This window comes from Pleurodeles waltl, chromosome 7 (assembly GCF_031143425.1).
Source record: "Pleurodeles waltl isolate 20211129_DDA chromosome 7, aPleWal1.hap1.20221129, whole genome shotgun sequence".
Classification (NCBI taxonomy): domain Eukaryota; kingdom Metazoa; phylum Chordata; class Amphibia; order Caudata; family Salamandridae; genus Pleurodeles; species Pleurodeles waltl.
Genome location: NC_090446.1, coordinates 1427577687 through 1427599204, shown reverse-complemented (window position 1 = coordinate 1427599204; position 21518 = coordinate 1427577687). Strand labels below are relative to the sequence as shown.

Genomic DNA, 21518 nt, shown 5'->3' with positions numbered 1-21518 from the left:
ATATATATACATATATCACTCAACCCACTTGATACTTTTAATACTTACCTGTACTTACCTAACCTATAAAACCTTCACCACGCATACACCTTCACCATTCATGCTTTTACAACAAAATATGTTTGTGGTAAAGGCATGCGTGGTAAAAGCATGCGTGGTAAACACATGTGTTGTAAATGCATTGTGGTAAATGCATTTGGTTGCATTCACCGCAATGTAAGTGATGTTTCCCGCCCAAAGGAGCCTAGAGGGCAGAAAGAAGGGGTAGGGGCTGGAAACAGGCAGGAGAAGGTAGGGGAAGAGTTTAGGGACTTCACAACAGACCACACAGGGCAGGCCGGAGGAGTACTTGCAGCACAACAGAACATGGAGGGCACAAGGGAGTGACAGCAAAATGGGTCATGGAGGACAGAAGGAATGGGATAGGGCATGAGCATGAAACTTAGACAATGTAAGGCAGGGTGGAAGGGGCTGGGGCAGGCAGCAGCCATCTGACCATGCTGGGCAGAGAGAAGGGGCTGCAGCAGCTCAAAATAACACTCAAATCAGAGAGGTAAGCTGTGGCAGGTCCATAGATCATGGTGGGCAAAAGGGAGGAAACAGGCATGCACACAAGCATCTGAGGATGGGGGAAGGAGTTTAGGGGCAGCAAGCTTAGCAAAATGGCAATGATGGGGCATAGACTCTGAAGAGGCACACAGGGCTAAACAAGGGGTCAGGATTACAGACTTGGACAATGGAGGGCAAGGAGGAGGAAGGACAGGGCAGCTTGCTTGGAAGGGGGCAGCACAATTGACTATGCCAGGCCAGACTCTGCGTCCACCTCCCCACCATGCATTACTATGACCATCTTACTTTATGTTAAATATAATCATCAAAATTCACACAAAAAAAAAACAAAGTTTAATAAGATGGTATAGTTAGGTCAAAATGACATGAAAACAAACCATTTGAAACTATCAAAACCAATTTTTCCACATGTGGTTTCCCTGAATAGGAAGCTTTTTGCCTCTGGGCTTTTTCTTCCTCTGGGACTCCTTCTGGAATGGACCATCAACTAAGGTGCCTCCAAGTGTTGGTGCATTGTTGCTACTGGAAGGAGCTGCCCCTACCTCAGGTAGACAAAGACAGGACACCCTGAACTTCATGGGTAAATAACAGTTAGAGGATGCCCTCTAAACAACCAACACCCAACAAACCTGACAGTTTCCATCTACTCTTAAAGACACCTAAATCATACTGGACCTGCCACTGGATGCCCTTTTGCATATCTGTGAGAAAGTAGCCTCTTTCTAGCTTTGTTACCCCCACTTTTGACCTGTTTGTGAGTACATGTCAGGGTGTTTTCACTGTCCCACTGGGATCCTGCTAGCCAGGGCCCAGTGTTCATAGTGAAAGCCCTATGTTGTAGTGTGGTTGTTATGTGTCACTGGGATCCTGCTAGCCAGGACCCCAGTGCTCATAAGTTTGTGGCCTATATGTATGTGTTCCCTGTGTGATGCCTAACTGTCTCACTGAGGCTCTGCTAACCAGAACCTCAGTGGTTATGCTCTCTCCTCTTTCCAAATTGTCACTAACAGGCTAGTGACCAATTTCACCAATTCACATTGGCATACTGGTACACCCATATAATTCACTAGTATATGGTATTGAGGTACCCAGGGTATTGGGGTACCAGGAGATCCCTATGGGCTGCAGCATTTATTTTGCCACCCATAGGGAGATCTGACAATTCTTACACAGGCCTGCCAGTGCAGCCTGAGTGAAAGAACGTCCACGTTATTTCACAGCCATTTACCACTGCACTTGAGTAACTTATAAGTCACCTATATGTCTAACCTTCACCTGGTGAAGGCTGGGTGCAAAGTTACTTAGTGTGAGGGCACCCTGGCACTAGCCAAGGTGCCCCCACATCGTTCAGGGCAAATTCCCTGGACTTTGTGAGTGCGGGGACACCATTACACACGTGCACTATACACAGGTCACTACCTATGTATAGCGTCACAATGGTAACTCTGAACATGGCAATGTAACATGTCTAAGATCATGGAATTGTCACCCCAATGCCATTCTGGCACTAGGGAGACAATTCCATGATCCCCTGGGTCTCTAGCACAGAACCCGGGTACTGCCAAACTGCCTTTCCGGGGTCTCCACTGCAGGTGCTGCTGCTGCCAACCCCTCAGACAGGTTTCTGCCCTCCTGGGGTCCAGGCAGCCCTGGCCCAGGAAGGCAGAACAAAGGAATTCCTCTGAGAGAGGGTGTGACACCCTCTCCCTTTGGAAATAGGTGTGATGGCTGGGGAGGAGTAGCCTCCCCCAGCCTCTGGAAATGCTTTGATGGGCACAGATGCTGCCCATCTCTGCATAAGCCAGTCTACACCAGTTTAGGGATCCCCCAGCCCTGCTCTGGCGTGAAACTGGACAAAGGAAAGGGGAGTGACCACTCCCCTGACCTGCACCTCCCAGGGGAGGTGCCCAGAGCTCCTCCAGTGTGCCCCAGACCTCTGCCATCTTGGAAACAGAGGTTTTTCTGGCACACTGGACTGCTCTGAGTGCCCAGTGCCATCAGGTGACGTCAGAGATTCCTTCTGATAGGCTCTTACCTTTCTTACTAGCCTATCCTCCTTCCTAGGTAGCCAAACCTCCTTTTTCTGGCTATTCAGGGTCTCTGCTTTGGGGAATTCTTTGGATACCGAATGCAAGAGCTCACCAGAGTTCCTCTGCATCTCCCTCTTCACCTTCTGCCAAAGGATCGACCGCTGACTGCTCAGGACGCCTGCAAAACTGCAACAAAGTAGCAAAGACGACTACTGCAATCATGTATTGCTTCATTCTGCCAGCTTTCTCGACTGTTTCCTGGTGGTGCATGCTCTGGGGGTAGCCTGCCTACTTTCTGCACCAGGAGCTCTGAAGAAATCTCCCGTGGGTCGACTGAATCTTCCCCCTGCAACCGCAGGCAACAAAAGACTGCATCACCGGTCCTCTGGGTCCCCTCCCAGCACGACGAGCGTGGTCCCTGGAACTCAGCAACTCTGTCCAAGTGACTCCCACAGTCCAGTGACTCTTCAGTCCAAGTTTGGTGGAGGTAAGTCCTTGACGCTAGACTGCATTGCTGGGTACCGCGTGATTTGTAGCTGCTCCGGCTCCTGTGCACTCTTCCAGGATTTCCTTCGTGCACAGCCAAGCCTGGGTCCCCGACACTCTAACCTACAATGCACAGCCTTCTGAGTTGTCCTCCGGCGTCGTGGGACTTTTGTATTTCAGTTCAATGGCCACTTTTGCAAGGCAGTTTGATGGTAATTTCCTTAGAGTTCTTGGGGTTGAAGTGTTAGTCATATTTTACTTTACCTTCACATTTGCAACTACCCTTCGAAATTGTCCGCTCTTTACTTCCAGTTGAATCTTCTTATTATCTAGTGCTCCAACATATTTATGTCGGGTCGTTTGGGTATTCATAATTTTTTGTATTTAGAGTGTTATAAACCGCCCTCCTATTTTCTGTAATTTACTAAGCTGAATAAAATGCAAAATCAGGCTGTTTAAGTTCCATTGGTGTAGGGATATCTGACCAATAATATTTATTCATATGGTATGTAACTATATCACAGTTGATAATATCGGTCTACAGTAATATTTAATTTCCAACATTGCCTATCACTACAATTTAAGTGTATAATAACCAGTGACAGCCGGTGATCTCGGAAAGTGGTAGAACATAATATCTGCCACGGGTTCACCTCCTTGCTTTGAAAATGTGCCGTAGTGCACTCACAGATGAATGTACCGATATGCTCGCACTCACTGTTTCTTCCCAAAAATATACTTGCATACACTCACACTCTCACAATCACTAACTTTCAGTCACAACTACTGTTGGACAGAGACTTTGATTTGAACTCCTGGGGTTTTAATAGTGCAGCAGCTGCAGTTGCACCAGTACGTATGCATCCTGTTGCACCATTGCAAGAGGCACCGCTCACTCACTACCACTCCCTCTCACACCCTCCACCTCACTAACTTATTTTAACTGACTCGCACTGCTCAGTGTTTGCTTTACACTCATTCTCATTGATTCCCCCAAATTCATAAAACTAACAGTCACTCTCAATCAATCTAATTGTCTCCCACAAACACACTTTAACTCACACATTAACAAAGAAACAGCACTGTTGTTTTTTACTTAACCCCTTGGGTGCCAAAGACGAGGTGGTTACGTCTGGTGGCACAGCGCTCAGGCGGCTCAGGGGAGGCAGAAGCCACTAAACACCAGGGATTTTTTTTGTTGTTATGAAATTGGCATAAGGGGGGAGACCCCTTAGGCAAGTGTTACTCCCAGGGGGGCAATCTTTTTTATTAGGCCTTTCCTGCCCACTCTGGGGGCAGATTGGCCTATATTAATTAGGCCGATAGTGCCCCCAGGGGGGGCAGAAGCCACTAGACACCAGAGATTTGTTTTACATTTCTATTGATAAAGGCAAGGGTCGCTCCCGGGGGAGGGGGGGTACTTGTTTTAGGCCAGCATATTTATATTAGGTCACTCTGCCCCTGAGGGGGGGGCAGAAACCATTTAGGCATCAGGGTTTGGTGTGTGTGTCTGTGTGTGTTTTGTTTGGGGGAACCACCCCTTGGGTAAGGGTCGCTCCCCATGGGCGTACATTTCTGTTGGCCATATCTGCCCCACTTAGGGACAGTTTGGCCTATTTTTGGAAGGCCCATCTGCCCCCAGGGGGGGCAGAAAGGCCACCAGAGACCACAGAAGATTTTTTATTTCAAAATAGGAGGTTGGGGGTATTGCCATACCCCCACCCCAAATAAATGGGGACAAAGTTGTTCTGCCCACCAGTGGGCAGATGTGGCAATTCCCCCCGATCCACACCTCGGGGCAGAAAGTCTACTAGATGCCAGGGAATTAAAAAAAATATATAATGTGATGGTGGTGTCTACCAACTAGTACGGGCATGGTTATGCCCCCACCCTAACTGACGGGGTAACAGTCTTTCACCTCTCCCCTGCACACTAAAACATCTTATCCCACGCCAAGAGGACATTTGATTATTTGGGGTTTTGTTTTTACATTTGGACCATGACAGCTAGGCTAACTCTCAAAATCCACAAGACCTAGACACATCTGAAAACTACACATCTGGGTGAGTCAAGGATGGTGTGCTTCACATGCACTGCACCATTTTCTTACCCACAATGCTCTGCAAACCTCCAACTTTGCTGAAAATCACACACTTTTTCCACATATTTGTGATGGAACCTTCCAGGAATCTGCCGGAATCCCAAAAATTCCTACCACTCAGCATTGTCTCATCTATACCGATAAAAAGTCTGTCCCACTTGTCAGCCTAAAAATGTTTTTTTTCAAACTGCCCTTTTGGACCCGTTTTGGTTCCCTCCCAATTTTGACATGTTTTTGGCTCTTCCCTGTTACAGGCACTTGGCCCACCTACACAAGTGAGGTATAATTTCTGTCGGGAGACTGAGGGGAACGTTGGGTGGTAGGAAATTGGTCCCGGTACAATCATCCCACACAGGAATACAGGAACAATTTATTTTTTTAGCTAAATTTGAGGTTTGCTGAGGATTCTGGGTAAGAAAACACTGGGGGATCCACGCAAGTCACACCTCCCTGGACTCCCTCGGGTGTCTAGTTTTCAGAAATGTCTGGGTTTGGTAGGTTTCCCTGCATGGCTGCTGAGACCAGGACCAAAATGCAGGTCCACTCTGCCTCTGCAAAAACAGGTAGTTTTGTATTTGATATTTGATGGAATTTTGATGTAGCCATATAGGCCCTCATTCTGACCTTGGCGGGCGGCGGAGGCCGCCCGCCAAAGTCCCGCCGTCAGATTACCGTTCCGCGGTCGAAAACCGCCGCGGTAATTCTGACTTTCCCGCTGGGCTGGCGGGCGGTCGCCTTCAGGCCGCCCGCCAGCCCAGCGGGAAAGAGGCTTCCACGATGAAGCCGGCTCGGAATCGAGCCGGCGGAGTGGAAGCTGTGCGACGGGTGCAGTTGCACCCGTCGCGTATTTCACTGTCTGCGCAGCAGACAGTGAAATACATGTAGGGGCCCTCTTACGGGGGCCCCTGCAATGCCCATGCCAGTGGCATGGGCACTGCAGGGGCCCCCAGGGGCCCCGCGACCCCCCCTACCGCCATCCGGATCCCGGCGGTCGGACCGCCGGGATCTGGATGGCGGTAGGGGGGGTCGGAATCCCTGCGGCGGTGCAGCAAGCTGCGCCACCGTGGAGGATTCAATGGGGCGGCGGTACACTGGCGGGAGCCCGCCAGTGGTGCCGGTCCGACCGCGGCTTTACCGCCGCGGTCGGAATCCCCATTGGAGCACCGCCGGCCTGTCGGCGGTGCTCCCGCGGTCCTCCGCCCTGGCGGTCAAAGACCGCCTGGGTCAGAATGACCACCATAGTGTTTTGGGGCATTTCCTTTCACGGGCACTAGGCCTACACACACAAGTGTGGTACCATTTTTATTAGGAGACTTGGGGGAAGGCTGGGTGGAAGGAAATTTGTGGCTCCTCTCAGATTCCAGAACTTTCTGTCACCAAATTGTGATGAAAAAGTGTTTTTGGCCAAATTTTGAAGTTTGCAAAGGATTCTGTTGACAGCCTCACAAGTCACCCCATCTTGGATTCCTCTAGGTATCTAGTTTTCCAAAATGCACAGGTTTGGTAGGATTCCTTAGGTGCCGGCTGAGCTAGAGGCCAAAATCCACAGCTAGGCACTTTCCAAAAAACACGTCAGATTTCAATGTAAAAATGTGATGTGTCCTTGTTGCATTTCCTGTCGCAAGCATTAGCCCTACCCATGCAAGTGAGGTACCATTTTTATTGGGAGACTTGGGGAAATACAGAATAGCAAAATAAGTGTTATTGTCCCTTGTCTTTCTCTACATTTTTTCTTTCCAAATGTATGATAGTGTGTAAAAAAAAATCTATCTGAAAAATGCCCTGTAATTCACATGCTAGTATGGGGACCCTAGAATTCAGAAATGTGCATATAACCACTGCTTCTCAACACCTTATCTTGTGCCAATTTGAGAAATACAAAGGTTTTTTTATACCTATTTTTCACTCTTTATATTTCACCAAATTAATTGTTGTATACCCTGTTTTGAATGAAAACCCATTGCAAGGTGCAGATCATTTATTGGCTCTGGGTACCTAGGGTTCTTGATGAACCTACAAGCCCTATATATCACCACAGCCAGAAGAGTCCAGCAGATGTAATGGTATATTGCTTTCAAAAATCTGACAGTGCAGGAAAACGTTCCAGAGTAAAACGTGGAGAAAAATGCCTGTTTTATTCACCTCAATTTCAATATATTGTTTTATTTCAGCTGTTATTTTCTGTAGGAAAACCTTGTAGGATCCACACAAATGACCCCTTTCTAAATTCAGAATTGTATCTACTTTATTAGAAGTGTTTAGCTTTCTGGGATCCAGCATTGGTATCACACCCATTTCTGTCACTAACTGGAAGGATGCTGAAAGCACAACAAATAGAAAAATGGGGTATGTCCCAGTAAAATGCCAAATTTTGTGTTGAAAAATGTGGTTTTCTGATTCAAGTCTGCCTGTTCCTGAAAGCTGGGAAGATGGTGATTTTAGCACTGCAAACCCTTTGTTGAGGCCATTATCAGGGGAAAAAAACAAAAGCCTTCTTCTGCAGCCGTTTTGTCCCATTTTTTTTAAACTAATGAAATTTTCTCTGTATTTTTGCTAATTTCTTGGTCTCCTTCAGGGGGACCCACAAACTCTGGGTACTGCTGGAATTGTTAGGTTGTTTGAAAAAAAGGATGCAAATTTGGCGTGGGTAGCTTATGTGGACAAAAAGTTATGAGGGCAGGCGGTAGGACTAAGACCTGGAACATTTGAAGAGGAGCCACTTATCTTAACTTCACCTGTATTTCCTCAGGAGTTCAGAATAGGTGGAGATCGCACGTAATATAGGGCCTGATACCTTCATTCATATGCCCGGAGTGTTCGGATTTCAGTTAGATGTTTCCTGCAACAGGTGTCAAACTCTTCCTGAAATAGTTGTAGTTTGGTTTCTGCACTGAGACACTGGTGCAGTGAGCTCAGCAGTTTCAGATTGTCAGAAGTCTGTCCACACCCTTCCTGCTCCCAGGAGGCCCGTACAGAGGCCCCCCGTGCAAAGAGCTGGCCATTACCAGCAACGTCTGTGCCGAACGAACTGCAGCATGCAGCGGTACAGCAGAGAGACACACACCCAAGAACAAGTATTTGTGAAACTTGGAATGAAAGGAGATTAAAGAAATAGTAGGAATACCAGAAAACCAATGAAGGAAGGAAGAGAAAGAACGAAATAGAGAGAGATAATGATGGCACTAGTTAAAAAATAGAGATACATATAGGCTAAAGGAGACAAAGAGACAGGAAATGTAAGATAATTCTGGAGCGAGAGCGCGTGATAGAGACAGAGGGGAGACAGTGGCTTCTTTGCTTGCAGATTAATATATATATATTTATGACTTGCCTCTTGATGTTTTTCCTACGTAGGTACTTGCCCAGCAAATATGCATTTTAACAACTGTGGTACTGCTTGTCCAATGACCTGCCACCGCCGGGGTAAGTTTTTCCCTTGCACGAGGCAGTGTGTTCCAAGGTGTGTCTGCAACGATCGCTACATCCTGAATGACTCGAGCAGCGATAGATGTATACCCGAGGACCAGTGTTGATCCTGCAGGAACAGGAACGGCGTCTACACTCCCTGCGGCACGGCCTGCCCCCTGAACTGTCAGAATTACCTACATGTAATCACTAAATGTACCAATGACTGGATTGAGGGGTGTATCTACAAGAAAGGTCTTGTCTTCAGCAAGGAGGCACGTGTGTGCGACCCTTCCAGTGTTTGATGCAATTAGGGGATAGGCACGGATGAGAAAATCTGGAAATAAACAGTCTCTTGCTCACCGACTGCTATTGTATTATTTTCTACGGAAATCTTGTTACAATGATTGGAAGCCGTACATTATCTGTCACCTCCTAACGGGTATCAAATACTGCTACTCTAGCATCCACCCCAAGCTATAGCTGTACATGTAAAAAACAATACATTTCTACAGTTTTAGAGTTTTGTGTTAATAGATCTTGCTTTTCTAAACCACAAGTCACTCATAGTCCCGCTTCACAGTCTAATATAACCCTAAAACACAAGCACCTAGGAGATTGCGCTGCAAGGAAAGTAGAAGCTACCTTGATAATTCCTTCTTCCGAGTTTCAATGCACTGTCCACCTTCCTTCATTTGGTAACTCACATTGACATCATGCTCAGTGAATGTGTGTACGCTGTCTGAAAGATGGTTTGTATATTCATACAAGAAAGGACCATTATGTACTGTTTTAGGACAAATAAGGTACTTCCGCATGAACTAGAGAAGCACCTAGTGTTGTCTTGCTGTAGCATCCATCTGACCCTCCTGTATTAGGGGATAACACCCGCACACAGTACATCTATTTGTATACATCTACCTTGTGGCAAGACATTAAAGAGGGGAATATTTTTAATAAGGGAATTATGGATATTGCTAGCGCGCCTGGTCCTTAGTAAACTTACAAGGGGACACGCATAGGTCGATGAACCTTTTGATTTGCATGGAGTATCCTAGCTAGGGTATGGTCGGTGTTTCCCAATAGTCATTACACAAAAACTCAATCAACATTAGTCCTCATTAATAAGAATCAATAAACACCACACCATGACCTTTAAGTCATTGAATAACCACAACTCATTATACGTTTTAGTGATTTTATTTCCATATTAGTTACAATAATAAGTCATGAGATTAATTCAAACGCAATTCAATTCAAAATCCGTATTAATTTATTAAAATGCGCCAAAAACATGATCTAATCAAAACTTGCATCAAAGTGTATTTTAAAGCATTAGCATAGGTCAACAGAAGGCAATAGATCTTTTCTAATCATAGAGTTCAGCAAAACAGTCCATCAACCATTTGTCTCTGAATCTGTCAATGTCATGTTAGGAAAACCTAATCTAACCCAGATTAGCATCAACTTGTGGGACTTCATGCAAAACAATTTAGAACAGGAATATAGAAAACATCTATCTAAGAGTACTATTTAGACAGTGCAGTTGGTACCTAGAAAGGAAAGGCACAAAAATATAATTCGGTCACATTGTCATGGCTACCTATCCTCGGTATGGGTCAGCAAGAAAGTCAATTTTCATCCTCAGGTCATCAGTCATCAGCATCACATCAGGCTCTCAAAGAGTATGAGCCCAGTGACAGAATCTCGAATCACCTCTGCGATCACGTAGTCTCTCTCCCTTAGCATCTAACATCTCCCATCTAACATCTGTCTTCTTGTCTCTCTGTCACGTTGTTATGGAAGTTACCCAGACTATCCCCCAATTTCCAATTGGTCAATTAATCACAAGTTATGACTCTACCCAATAGTTGTACTATTCCAAATCTATGTATTCCAATATTTCACAGTTCACATGTCATTGATTGGTCCGTTTTACAATGTCCTCATCATCCGGCTCATCAGGTATCAAAAATGTTGCTTCTTCTTCTACTGTCAGTGCCTTCATTGTTGGAGTCCTAGGAAAGTACATCTCATGCACGTTATACATTATTGGTTACATTTACTAGAACAACATCTGTTGTCAGTCAGTTCTCACAGAAGGTCTAGTTAAGCATTTTATTAAAACAACGAGCAGTTCACGGTCAGTTCATCTCGTCAGCATTTTTCTATTAGACACTAAGAAATTCAGCTCTCTGCATGAGGCCTGGCAAGACTAGGCCAAGACACTTGCTAAGTTAAGGCCTACAATTATTGCAAGATATAGGTTATAATTCTCAATATGACATATTACTACATAATTCTAATACATTTTCAACATTTCATGTATGTTAATCATTCTTTTAGTACATTTCGTGAAACCTGGTGGCCATTCTCCGAGGTCACAACTTCAAACGTGCACATTATTTTTTTATGTTAATCATTTTATATTAAGTTCATTAATAATTTTTAATTAAGTCATTTGCGTTAAAAATTTCAAACCATGTTTTAAAATGTAAAACCTTTTACCTGAAACTACAGAAACTGAGCCCGAAAAACACACAGAAGTGCACTGCAACACACAATATGCTACTTATTTAAGAAATTCAAATATCATCTTTAAATAGCACAACCCTCAATTGCATCTGTTACAAACGATGTGTACACTCTTCCACCAGTTCTCCTAGTCCCGCACAATGTTTTATGGCTGCAATTACCAAGTTGTTCAATGAAAAATTTCACTTAATTCCACAAACCTTTTTCTTTCCATTATTTTAGCAAACTGACTTAGGTGGTCATTACAACCCTGGCGGACCGTGTTAAAGCTGCGGTAATACCGCAAACAGGCCGGCGGACAAAAAAAGGGAATTACGACCCTGGCGGAAACCGCCAACTAAGACAGCCACTTTAACACATTGCCCGCCACGGTGGTACAGACAAACAGCTTGGCGGTCACCGCCAACAGACAGGCGGAAGACAATGTACCGCCCACACTATCACAACACACCAATCCGCCACCTGTTACGGGGCGGATTCACTGTGGATAAAAACACAGCGGAAACAGCTTGTGCTATGGGAAAACGCTCACCTCAACACATCCCACGAGGAACGAGGACACCATGGAGCCGGAACTACAAATCTTACCTGCCCTTGCATTCCTGCTCATCTACGACCAACAGCGACGTAGGCGCAGAACATACCGGTGAGTACAGCACCTTCGACACGGGGAGGGGGAGGCAAAAGTTACGGGGACACCCACCAAACACCCCCACCCCCACCCTCGCATATCACAACATACACACCAATGCAGTCAAAAATATCACAGTAACAACCCACAATCCCCCCGGAAGAATGCAAAGACAAAGCGAATAGCGGTCAAACTTTGTATTGTGCCAATATACTACTCATTAAAAAATATACGGATATATATATATCACGAAATCTGTCAAAAATAAATGTACAATACAAGAAGTAGTGCAGATATGTACACAACAATGTCCGTGCACCAACAGTCCAAAAATGCATGGGCGACGCCCACAATAGATACCTGACCAAAATCCGAGAGAACACTGCCGGGGCATCAGATAGAAACAATACAGGCACCTCAGGGGGAAGGGAAGAGGGGGCACCTCAGACACATGAATGCGAAGCCAGATCCACGACGGGGCTCCATGCCCATTGATGTATCCTGGGGAGTGCAAAGCCACAGTCTCTCAAGTCTCTACAGTGGGTGGCTTGCCCACTGTTACATCCTGGGGAGTGCAAAGCCACAGTCTCTCAAGTCTCTACAGTGGGTGGCTTGCCCACTGTTACATCCTGGGGAGTGCGCAGCCATAGTCTCTCAAATCTCTACAGTGGGTGGGTTGACCACTGTTACATCCTGGGGAGTGCAAAGCCACAGTCTCTCAAGTCTCACAAGTGGGTGGCTTGCCCACTGTTACATCCTGGGGAGTGCAAAGCCACAGTCTCTCAATTCTCAGAAGTGGGTGGCTTGCCCACTGTTACATCCTGGGGAGTGCAAAGCCACAGTCTCTCAACTCTCTACAGTGGGTGGGTTGCCCACTGTGCCTTCCTGGGGAGTGCAAAAACACATCTTCGCAGGTAGATGCAGTTCTCTACTGGTACTGGGTGGGACTGGGTGGGACTGGTGCCCAGACTGGATGAGTCTCCCCGTGAAAGTACATGTCCTGTCACAGTCACAGCTGCACATGGGAGAAGGAGGCCTGATGTGCCGGACTATTCATACCCTGCTCAGCGGTGCTTTGCCATGGCAGTCTTTGCCCAGTTCAGCGGTCTTCACCATGGCAGTCTTGGCCTTGTTCAGCGGTGCTTATCCATGGCGGTCTTTGCCCTGTTCAGCACTCTTAAACATGGCAGTCTTGGCCTTGTTCAGTGGTGCTTAGCCATGGCGGTCTTTGCCCTGTTCAGCGATGCTTTGCCATGGCTGGCTATGGACTGTTCAGCGGTGCTTAGCCATGGCGGTCTTTGCCCTGTTCAGCGGTCTTCACCATGGCAGTCTTGGCCTTGTTCAGTCGTGCTTTGCCATGGCTGGCTATGGACTGTTCAGCGGTGCATATCCATGGCGGTCTTTGCCCTGTTCAGCGGTCTTCACCATAGCGGTCTTTGCCCTGTTCAGCGGTGCTTTGCTATGGCTGGCTATGGACTGTTCAGCGGTGCTTTGCCATGGCGGTTCTGGTACGGATATTGGTGTGTGGCATGACAAACTCCACACTGGACATTGGTGTGTGGCATGACGAACTCCACACTGGACATTGGTGTGTGGCATGACGAACTCCACACTGGATGTTGGTGTGGCATGACGAACTCCACACTGGACATTGGTGTGTGGCATGACGAACGCCACACTGGACGTTGGTGTGTGGCATGACGAACTCCACACTGGATGTTGGTGTGTGGCATGACGAACTCCACACTGGACATTGGTGTGTGGCATGACGAACTCCACACTGGACGTTGGTTTGTGGCATGACAAACTCCACACTGGACATTGGTGTGTAGCATGACGTTCCATCATTGCCCAGCGGGGCTGTGGGATTCTGGACCCTCATGGGCTGTGACTCCGGTGGTGGTGGTGGTCTCCTGACCAGTAACGATACTTGGGCCCTCCTGGGCTATGACTCTGGCGGTGGTCTCCTGACCAGTTACGATACTTGAGCCCTCCTGGGCTATGACTCTGGCGGTGGTCTCCTGACCAGTTACGATACTTGAGCCCTCCTGGGCTGTGACTCCGGCGGTGACGGTGGTCTCCTGACCAGTAACGATACTTAAGCCCTCCTGGGCTGTGACTCTGGTGGTGGTCTCCTGACCAGTTACGATACTTGAGCCCTCCTGGGCTATGACTCTGGCGGTGGTATCCTGACCAGTTATGATACTTGAGCCCTCCTGGGCTGTGACTCCAGCGGTGGCGGTGGTCTCCTGACCAGTAACAATACTTGGGCCCTCCTGGGCTATGACTCTGGCGGTGGTCTCCTGACCAGTTACAATACTTGAGCCCTCCTGGGCTATGACTCTGGCGGTGGTCTCTTGACCAGTGACGATACTTGAGCCCTCCTGGGCTATGACTCTGGCGGTGGTCTCCTGACCAGTAACGACGGTGCTGGCGGTTGTGTCTGGACCGCCGTAAATGATGGCGCACTTCTCCGCCGTGACACTCACAACAGGTTGGGGAGACTTCCTCGGGACCTTCCCCACCTTCTTTTGAGTTACAGATGACTCACCAATCGCCTTGGATCCCATTTCACTGTTTGTCCCACCAGGAGTCTTGACACGGTCCTGTCGTCCACTCTCCAATTTCGGAGCCTTTACATGGGGTGGGCTGACAGTGCCTTGGCTCCGGGTCCTACTGCCTGCCCTGGTGGACGGGGCACTCCAAAAACCTGGTACACGCACCACTGGTACTGGAGGCTTTTTGGCTGAGGCGCTACGACGGGACTGATGAATTGGAGGGGGGTGGGGGCAAAAAGGTCAATTTGACATAGGGACAGTTTCTGATGTACATTGGAATGGGTAGCTGGAGGGGCTCTGGGAGTGGAGGAAGAGGAGGTGGTTGTAGGAGGTGTCACTTTAGCTGTTTTGGGTGCAGGTGCAGGTACTGGAGGCTGTAGTGAGGTAGATGAATGTTGGGTGAGTGATTGCTGGCGTTTGTGTACTTTGGGAGGGGGCGTCACAGACACACTGGGAGAGGACTCAGGGGACGTATATATGGCAGTGGAGGTGGTGAGTGCAGGTGAGCGGCTTGTGGTGCTGAGTGTCCTGGTGCGAGTCATAGTGCCTGTAGATGTGGTGCATGCAGGTGTGTGTGTAGACGACACTGGGAGGGAGGAGGGAGAAGAGGAGGAGGGGGACACAGTGGAGACAGTGGATGTTGCTGTGTCTGTATGGGTCTGATGCTTTTGTGAGTGCCTGTGGTGTGTGTGGTGACTATGTTTGCTTGAGCTACTTGTGTGTGTTGACTTGTGTGCATGCTGGTCTGTAGGTGTGCTTGGGATGGGCTGGGGTACAGGGGATTGGGTCTGGGTGGAGGAAGTTGGAGGGGGGAGGCTGGACACAGGGACAATGGCTGCCATCAGTGCTGAGGCCAGAGATTGCATTACCGTGTTTCAACTCTCGTTCTACACCCTGGATGGCATTCACAATGCTAGACTGCCCAACAGTGAGTGACCTGAGGAGGTCAATGGCCTCCTCACTGAGGGCAGCTGGGGTGACTGGGGCAGGGCCCGAGGTGCCTGGGGCGAAGGTGATGCCCACCGTCCTGGGTGAGCGGGCACGGGGCAAACGCTGAGGGGCTGCTGGGAGGGCGGTGCTGGTAGGGGAGGTGGCGGCTGTACCTGTAGAAGTGGGGCGCACAGATGGTGCCGCCACCACAGGGGAGCTCACATTGGCGGACGAGTCCGTGTCGCTGGTTGGTGATCCTGTGGCCGACGTGAAGCTCCCGTCGCCCTCCGTCCCACTGGTGAATTCAGAGTCTGTGGTGTGGCCCTCCATGGCCATGTGGGACGCAGCTCCCTCGTGCTCCGGTGCCACTGTACCTCCGCCTGTTGATGCTGATGTACAGAAGGACAGGGAGAGCAGAAAAAGGGTGGAGACAGAAGAAAGAGAGTTTTAGTGCATGGTATACCGCTACCGTTGGCGGACAAGAAAAACGCAGCAGGCCCCTGCATTACGCCGTGTTCTTGCCCTCTGCACATGCAATTTCTGGGATATGGCCTACATGGCAATGATAGAAATCTGCCCACATGGATGACAAAGGGGCAACTATACATCAATTCGCCTTTTTTTTGAGCTGGGGTAGATTGCCACATGGCCTACATAATGGAGGGGCCTTGCCTACCTAACTCGCCCTGGCCTAGGGACACCCACAGCCCACCACCCCCACCCAGACAGCTCCACTGCACGCAAAGTCCATAGGATGAGGTTGTACTCACCCCCTTGTGTCTGCTGTGATGTCCTTAAGCGCCCATCCAACTCTGGGTAGGCCACCGCCAGGATACGGAACATCAGAGGGGTCATGGTGCGACGGGCACCCCTCCCACGTTGGGAGGCCATCCCCAGCTGAGCCTCCGCCATCTTCTTGCTGCAGCGGCGAATGTCCTCCCATCTCTTCCGGACGTGGGTGCCCCGTCTCGGGTGGGCCCCCAGGGTCAGGACTTCCTTGGCGATGGCACACCAAATGTCCCTCTTCTGGTGGGCGCTGACCTACATGACATGCACAAGGAAAGAGGAACAATCATTACCTACAGCACCGTCGTTGTAATTGGCCCCCTCCCAACTCTATCCCTGTGGCCCATTCATCCCCATGCATGACTGTTCTATGTACTCTGACCCCGTCCCTCATCCACCCAGCCCTCTCCACCCAGGCCTAACCCATACAACGTGCTCCCTGTGTACTAACCTGTTGGTCTGGAGGACCGTAGAGTAGCGTATACTGTGGGAGGACCCCATCCACAAGTTTCTCCAACTCCTGTGCAGTGAAGGCAGGGGCCCTTTCCCCAGACGCAGCAGCCATCGTCGCTTCCAGACCGAGGTCACAGCAGCACTAGCAGTGTAGGTCCTCTCCTGTCGAAGGTCAGGTATCTAGTGATTGAAGAGATGGAAAATGGTGGTGACATCCGCGGCGGTGACGTCCGCGGCGGTGCGCATCATCACCGCCAGCGCACCTGTTGATTGGCTCCTGGGACCCATAGGGTCCAATGTTAACCAATGCAGCATTGCTCCACGCTCTACGACCGCCTACCGCGACGGTGTCCAACGCCAGCGCAGTTACCCCACAATTCCATTGTCCCAGTTTAGAGGTCAGGCAGCCACCATTTCAGGGGCCCACATGGCTTCAATTACTACAGTGTCACACATACCGAGGCCTACACTCAACACCTTTCCCGGATGGGTTAATTGTCTGTTGTAGTCTTGTGTGTGACTGTGGGTACATACCTGGAGGAATGCTGACAGTTTCTTCGCTGTTGTCCTTCTTAGGCACCGTCAGTTGGGACATATTGGAAGATGGCGGAACCGCCGGTGTACCGACCGCTGGTGGACCTGTTGACAATGGAAGAGCGACATGCCATTGTGACCTACCGGTTTGACCGTGCCACAATCCAGGAACTATGTACCCAGTTGGAGCCAGACCTGATGTCACCAATCCGCCATCCGACTGGAATCCCCCCTGACGTGCAGGTGCTGTCAGTGCTCCATTTCCTTGCAAGTGGGTCTTTTCAGACAATAGTGGCCATGGCATCAGGGATGTCCCAGCCTATGTTTTCCAACGTGTTGTCCACCCTGCTGAAACACGTAAGGAGATACATCATTTTCCCTGATTTGGCGGATTTGCCTACAGTGAAAGGTGACTTCTATGCCCTTGGACATATCCCCAACGTCATAGGTGCCATTGATGGGACCCATGTAGCTCTGGTCCCCCCCGCAGGAATGAACAGGTGTACAGGAACAGGAAGAGCTATCATTCCATGAATGTCCAGATGGTCTGTTTGGCAGACCAGTACATCTCGCAGCTAAATGCAATGTTCCCTGGCTCAGTGCATGACGCCTACATCCTGCGGAATAGCAGCATCCCTGATATGATGGGTGAACTTCAGAGGCACCGTGTATGGCTATTGGGGGACTCTGGTTACCCCAACCTGTCCTGGCTACTGACCCCAGTGAGGAATCCCAGGACCAGGGCAGAGGAACGGTACAATGAGGCCCATGGGCGGACTAGGAGGGTGATCGAGCGGACCTTCGGCCTGCTGAAGGCCAGGTTCAGGTGCCTCCATATGACAGGTGGGTCCCTATTCTACTCACCGAAGAAGGTGTGCGACATCATCATCGCCTGCTCCATGCTCCATAACTTGGCATTGCGACGCCAGGTGCCTTTGCTGCAGGAGGATGATCCAGATGACGGTGTTGTTGCAGCGGTTAAGCCTGTGGACAGTGATGAGGATGAAGCTGATGAAGATGAAAACGACAACAGGGAGTCAGTCATACAGCAATATTTTCAATGAGACAAAGGTGAGTACAATTTCATGTTTCACATTATATTACATTTCACACGTCTACCTCTATCCTGTACCTACATTTCACTCACTATTTGGTAACTGAGTTGTCCCCTTCCATTTCATTTTCAGTAATGTGGTAACCTACGTGTCAACAGCTTGCACCCTTGAAAGGCTTGTGATGTGTGACATTGGTATGTCGACCTTCCAATGGGTAAACTTTTTTAACACTGTAATTGACAATACAAAGTTCACAATCATTGACTGACTCCAATATTATTGAGGTTTCAAGGGTTTTTATTGAAGTGCATAAAAATGTAGGGGGGTTGTGAAATGGGGAGAGGTCATGGTGGAAGAATGTCCATGGCAGAGTCCAGTCTATTAGTCTTACAGGTACATAGCACATCTGGCCATTGGAAGTGGAGCTGGGGCAGTTCTAAACTTGACAGGGTAACAAAGTGGGACAGTGGGGGGACAATCAGGCTGGTCTTATTTCCTGGCGGGGGTCTTGCCATCTTACTCTGTCCTGTTCCTGGATCTCAGGGCCCGCTTTCTTGGTGGTTGTCCGTCTGCAGGGGGTGGGGTGCTGGTGTGTTGGTCCTGTGGTGGGGCGTCCTGTCCACTAGCGCCAGCGGAGGTGGTGGGCATTTCATCGTCCTGGCTAGTGTCAGGGGCGCCTTGGAGTGCCACGGTGTCCCTCAAGGTCTTTTGAATGTCCGTCAGCACCCCTACGATGGTGCCCAGGGCGGAGGCGATGGTCCTGAGCTCCTCCCTGAACCCCAAATACTGCTCCTCCTGCAGACGCAGGGTCTCCTGCAACTTGTCCAGGACTGTTGCCATCGTCTCCTGGGAGTGGTGGTATGTTCCCATGATGGAGGATAGGGCCTTGTTGAGAGTAGGTTCCCTTGGCCTGTACTCCCTCTGTCGCACAGCAGCCCTCCCAGTTCCCCGGTGTTCCTGTGCCTCCGTCCCCTGGACCGTGTGCCCACTACCACTGCCCCCAGGTCCCTGTTGTTGTTGGGGTGGTGGGTTACCCTGGGTTCCCTGTAGTGGTTGACACACCGCTGATTGACCTGTCCTGGGTAGGGAGGTATGGGCCCGCTGGGTGGGTGTTGTGCTGGGGTTACCAGAGGGTGTAAGCTCAGTGTTGGGCTGTGGCTGGGCAAGGGGAACCGACTGTCCTGAGGCCCACGATGGTCTGGGCTGGTCATCAAGATCCAGTAGGGCAGAGCTGCTGTCGTCACTGTGGGCCTCTTCTGGGAGTGGAGTGGTGTTGTCTGGACCCTCTGGTGTGGTGACGTTCCTCCGGGTTCCTGCGGGGGTATAAGTACATGATTATTGCATGTGTGTGTTTCATGGTGTGCAATGGTTGGGTGTGCGTGAACCCCAGTGTAGGCATTCCTGTGTGGGGGCTTGTGTGCTGATGGTTGGGGGGTGTTGGGGGTCTGTGCAGTGGGCATGCTTTAGTGACGGGTGTCCATGCTTAGTTGTGTCATGCAGGTCTTGGGGTTGGGATGGGAGGTTGGTGTTATGGGTAGATTAGTGAGGATTAGGGGTGATAGGGGAGGGTGTGAAGGTGGGGGTGTGTGATAGCATGCAGGTAGGGTGGGGGATATGATAGTGAAGATTTGACTTACCAGTGTCCGTTCCTCCAGCGACTCCTGCGAGGCCCTCAGGATGCAAGATGGACAAGACATGCTCCTCCCATGTTGTTAGTTGTGGGGGAGGAGGTGAGGGTCCGCCGCTAGTCCGCTGTACCGCGATGTGGTGCCTGGATACCGTGGAATGCACCTTCCCCCGTAGGTCGTTCCACCTCTTCCTGATGTCCTCCCTATTTCTTGGGTGCTGTCCCACAGCGTTGACCCTGTCCACTATTCTTTGCCATAGCTCCATCTTCCTGGCTATGGATGTGTACTGTACCTGTGAGCCAAATAGCTGTGGCTCTACCCTGATGATTTCCTCGACCATGACCCTGAGCTCCTCCTCGGAGAAGCGGGGGTGTCTTTGGCGTGACATGGGGTGGTTTGTGTGATGTTTGGGGTGGTGTATGTGTTGATGAGTGTGGTGAGTGTAGTGGTATGTGGTGTTTTGTGCATGGATGTTGTGTGGGTGATGGTGTAGTGTGCCTCTGTGTGATGGTGTTATCTATTCTGTGCTGTCTCTCTCGACCTTCTCTCAAAAATTGTGGTCGTAGGGGTTTGTGGGTGATGTGAGTGTGTGTTTTATATTGTGTTGTGTGTGTGGGAGTGGTGTGTGTATGTGTATCAGGTGTGTGTATTTGTAATTGTCCAATGTGGTGGTGTTTTGGAGATGTGCGTGTTTGTGGGTCGTAATAGCATGGGCGTGTTTCTGTTGGCGTGGAGGTGGAGGATTTGTTTCCGCATATTTATCGCTGACCTTTGGTGTGGCGGACTTGTGTGGGTGTCTGAATTTCGGCAGAATCCGTGATGTGTGTTATAATAGCTGTGGCAGTCTCCTGCCGCCGCCGCGGTGTATTGACGGTCTTCTGCACGGCGGTAAGCGGCTTTTACCGCCAATGTTGTAATGACCCCCTTAGTCTCTCTCACCTATACAAAATCATACACCAACAGTTCTCCCATTATATCAATTACTCGTCCACCGATTTGCATGCTCACTCTCATCATTTCACTAACGTGTCAATAATGTGTGCAATCATGTACTCTTATTAATGGCAACATCACGTAATCTTATTACTCGAAAAACTGCCCTGCAGTTTGCCTGCCCATGTCTGTGATTTCCCTGGCAAGGAACTTCATGCGTGGAAAAGGGTAGTAGGCGTGGAATGCAGGGGCATAGGGTTTCAGGGACAGGACAGGACAAAAAAGCCTGAGCAAGTTATTTCCTTGTTAAAAGACCACTTTAGAAAGACATGAGGTCTCAGGCCTACCTGTTGTGCATTTCTGTTAAATTAAAAGATGAGGTGAGTTGGGAGATATAGTTATGTATGCCATGTGGGTCGAAACCTCGCATTAGCCTTTTTCCACGACATTGAACATCCTGCCCTTTGTTACATATTTTACACTGTACCTACACCAGCCTTCAGGAACATAGTAAAATATTTATGAGGCCTCTAGTGCCACCTTGGGCCATTTTTGCATATTATTTTTTTATACAAATATGGTGTTAATGTGGCATTTCCCACATGCCATATTTACAAAGTGGCACAATGCCACCGTTGCACTATTTTATAAACCCTTGCGCCACATTATGCCTGTCCCAGGCATATTGTATGCAAGGTGGCATTCTGGTACTGGGGGGCCTGCAAAATGGTGCAGTATGATTTAAAAGATTTCACTGCCCGATTTTTGGCGTCATTTTTAACACCTGCTCAGAGCAGGCACTAAAATGGCGCACCCATAGTAACCTTTGGGCCTTCTTGCACTTTGCTGCCCTAGCGTCAATCTTTTTGAAGCTAGTGAAGCA

The 21518-nt window shown here is 49.2% G+C and overlaps 1 protein-coding gene across 1 annotated transcript in view; it reads left to right on the top strand.

The window, feature by feature from the left end:
- LOC138247423 (mucin-5B-like) overlaps positions 1-8958 on the top strand; it is a 58207-nt gene extending 49249 nt beyond the window's left edge. Inside the window, exon 4 of the mRNA XM_069202056.1 lies at positions 8542-8958. Within this exon, the coding sequence (XP_069058157.1) occupies positions 8542-8720 (179 nt within the window). The 3' untranslated portion in view covers positions 8721-8958. The remainder of the gene's footprint in view (positions 1-8541) is intronic.
- Positions 8959-21518: the final 12560 nt, after the last annotated feature.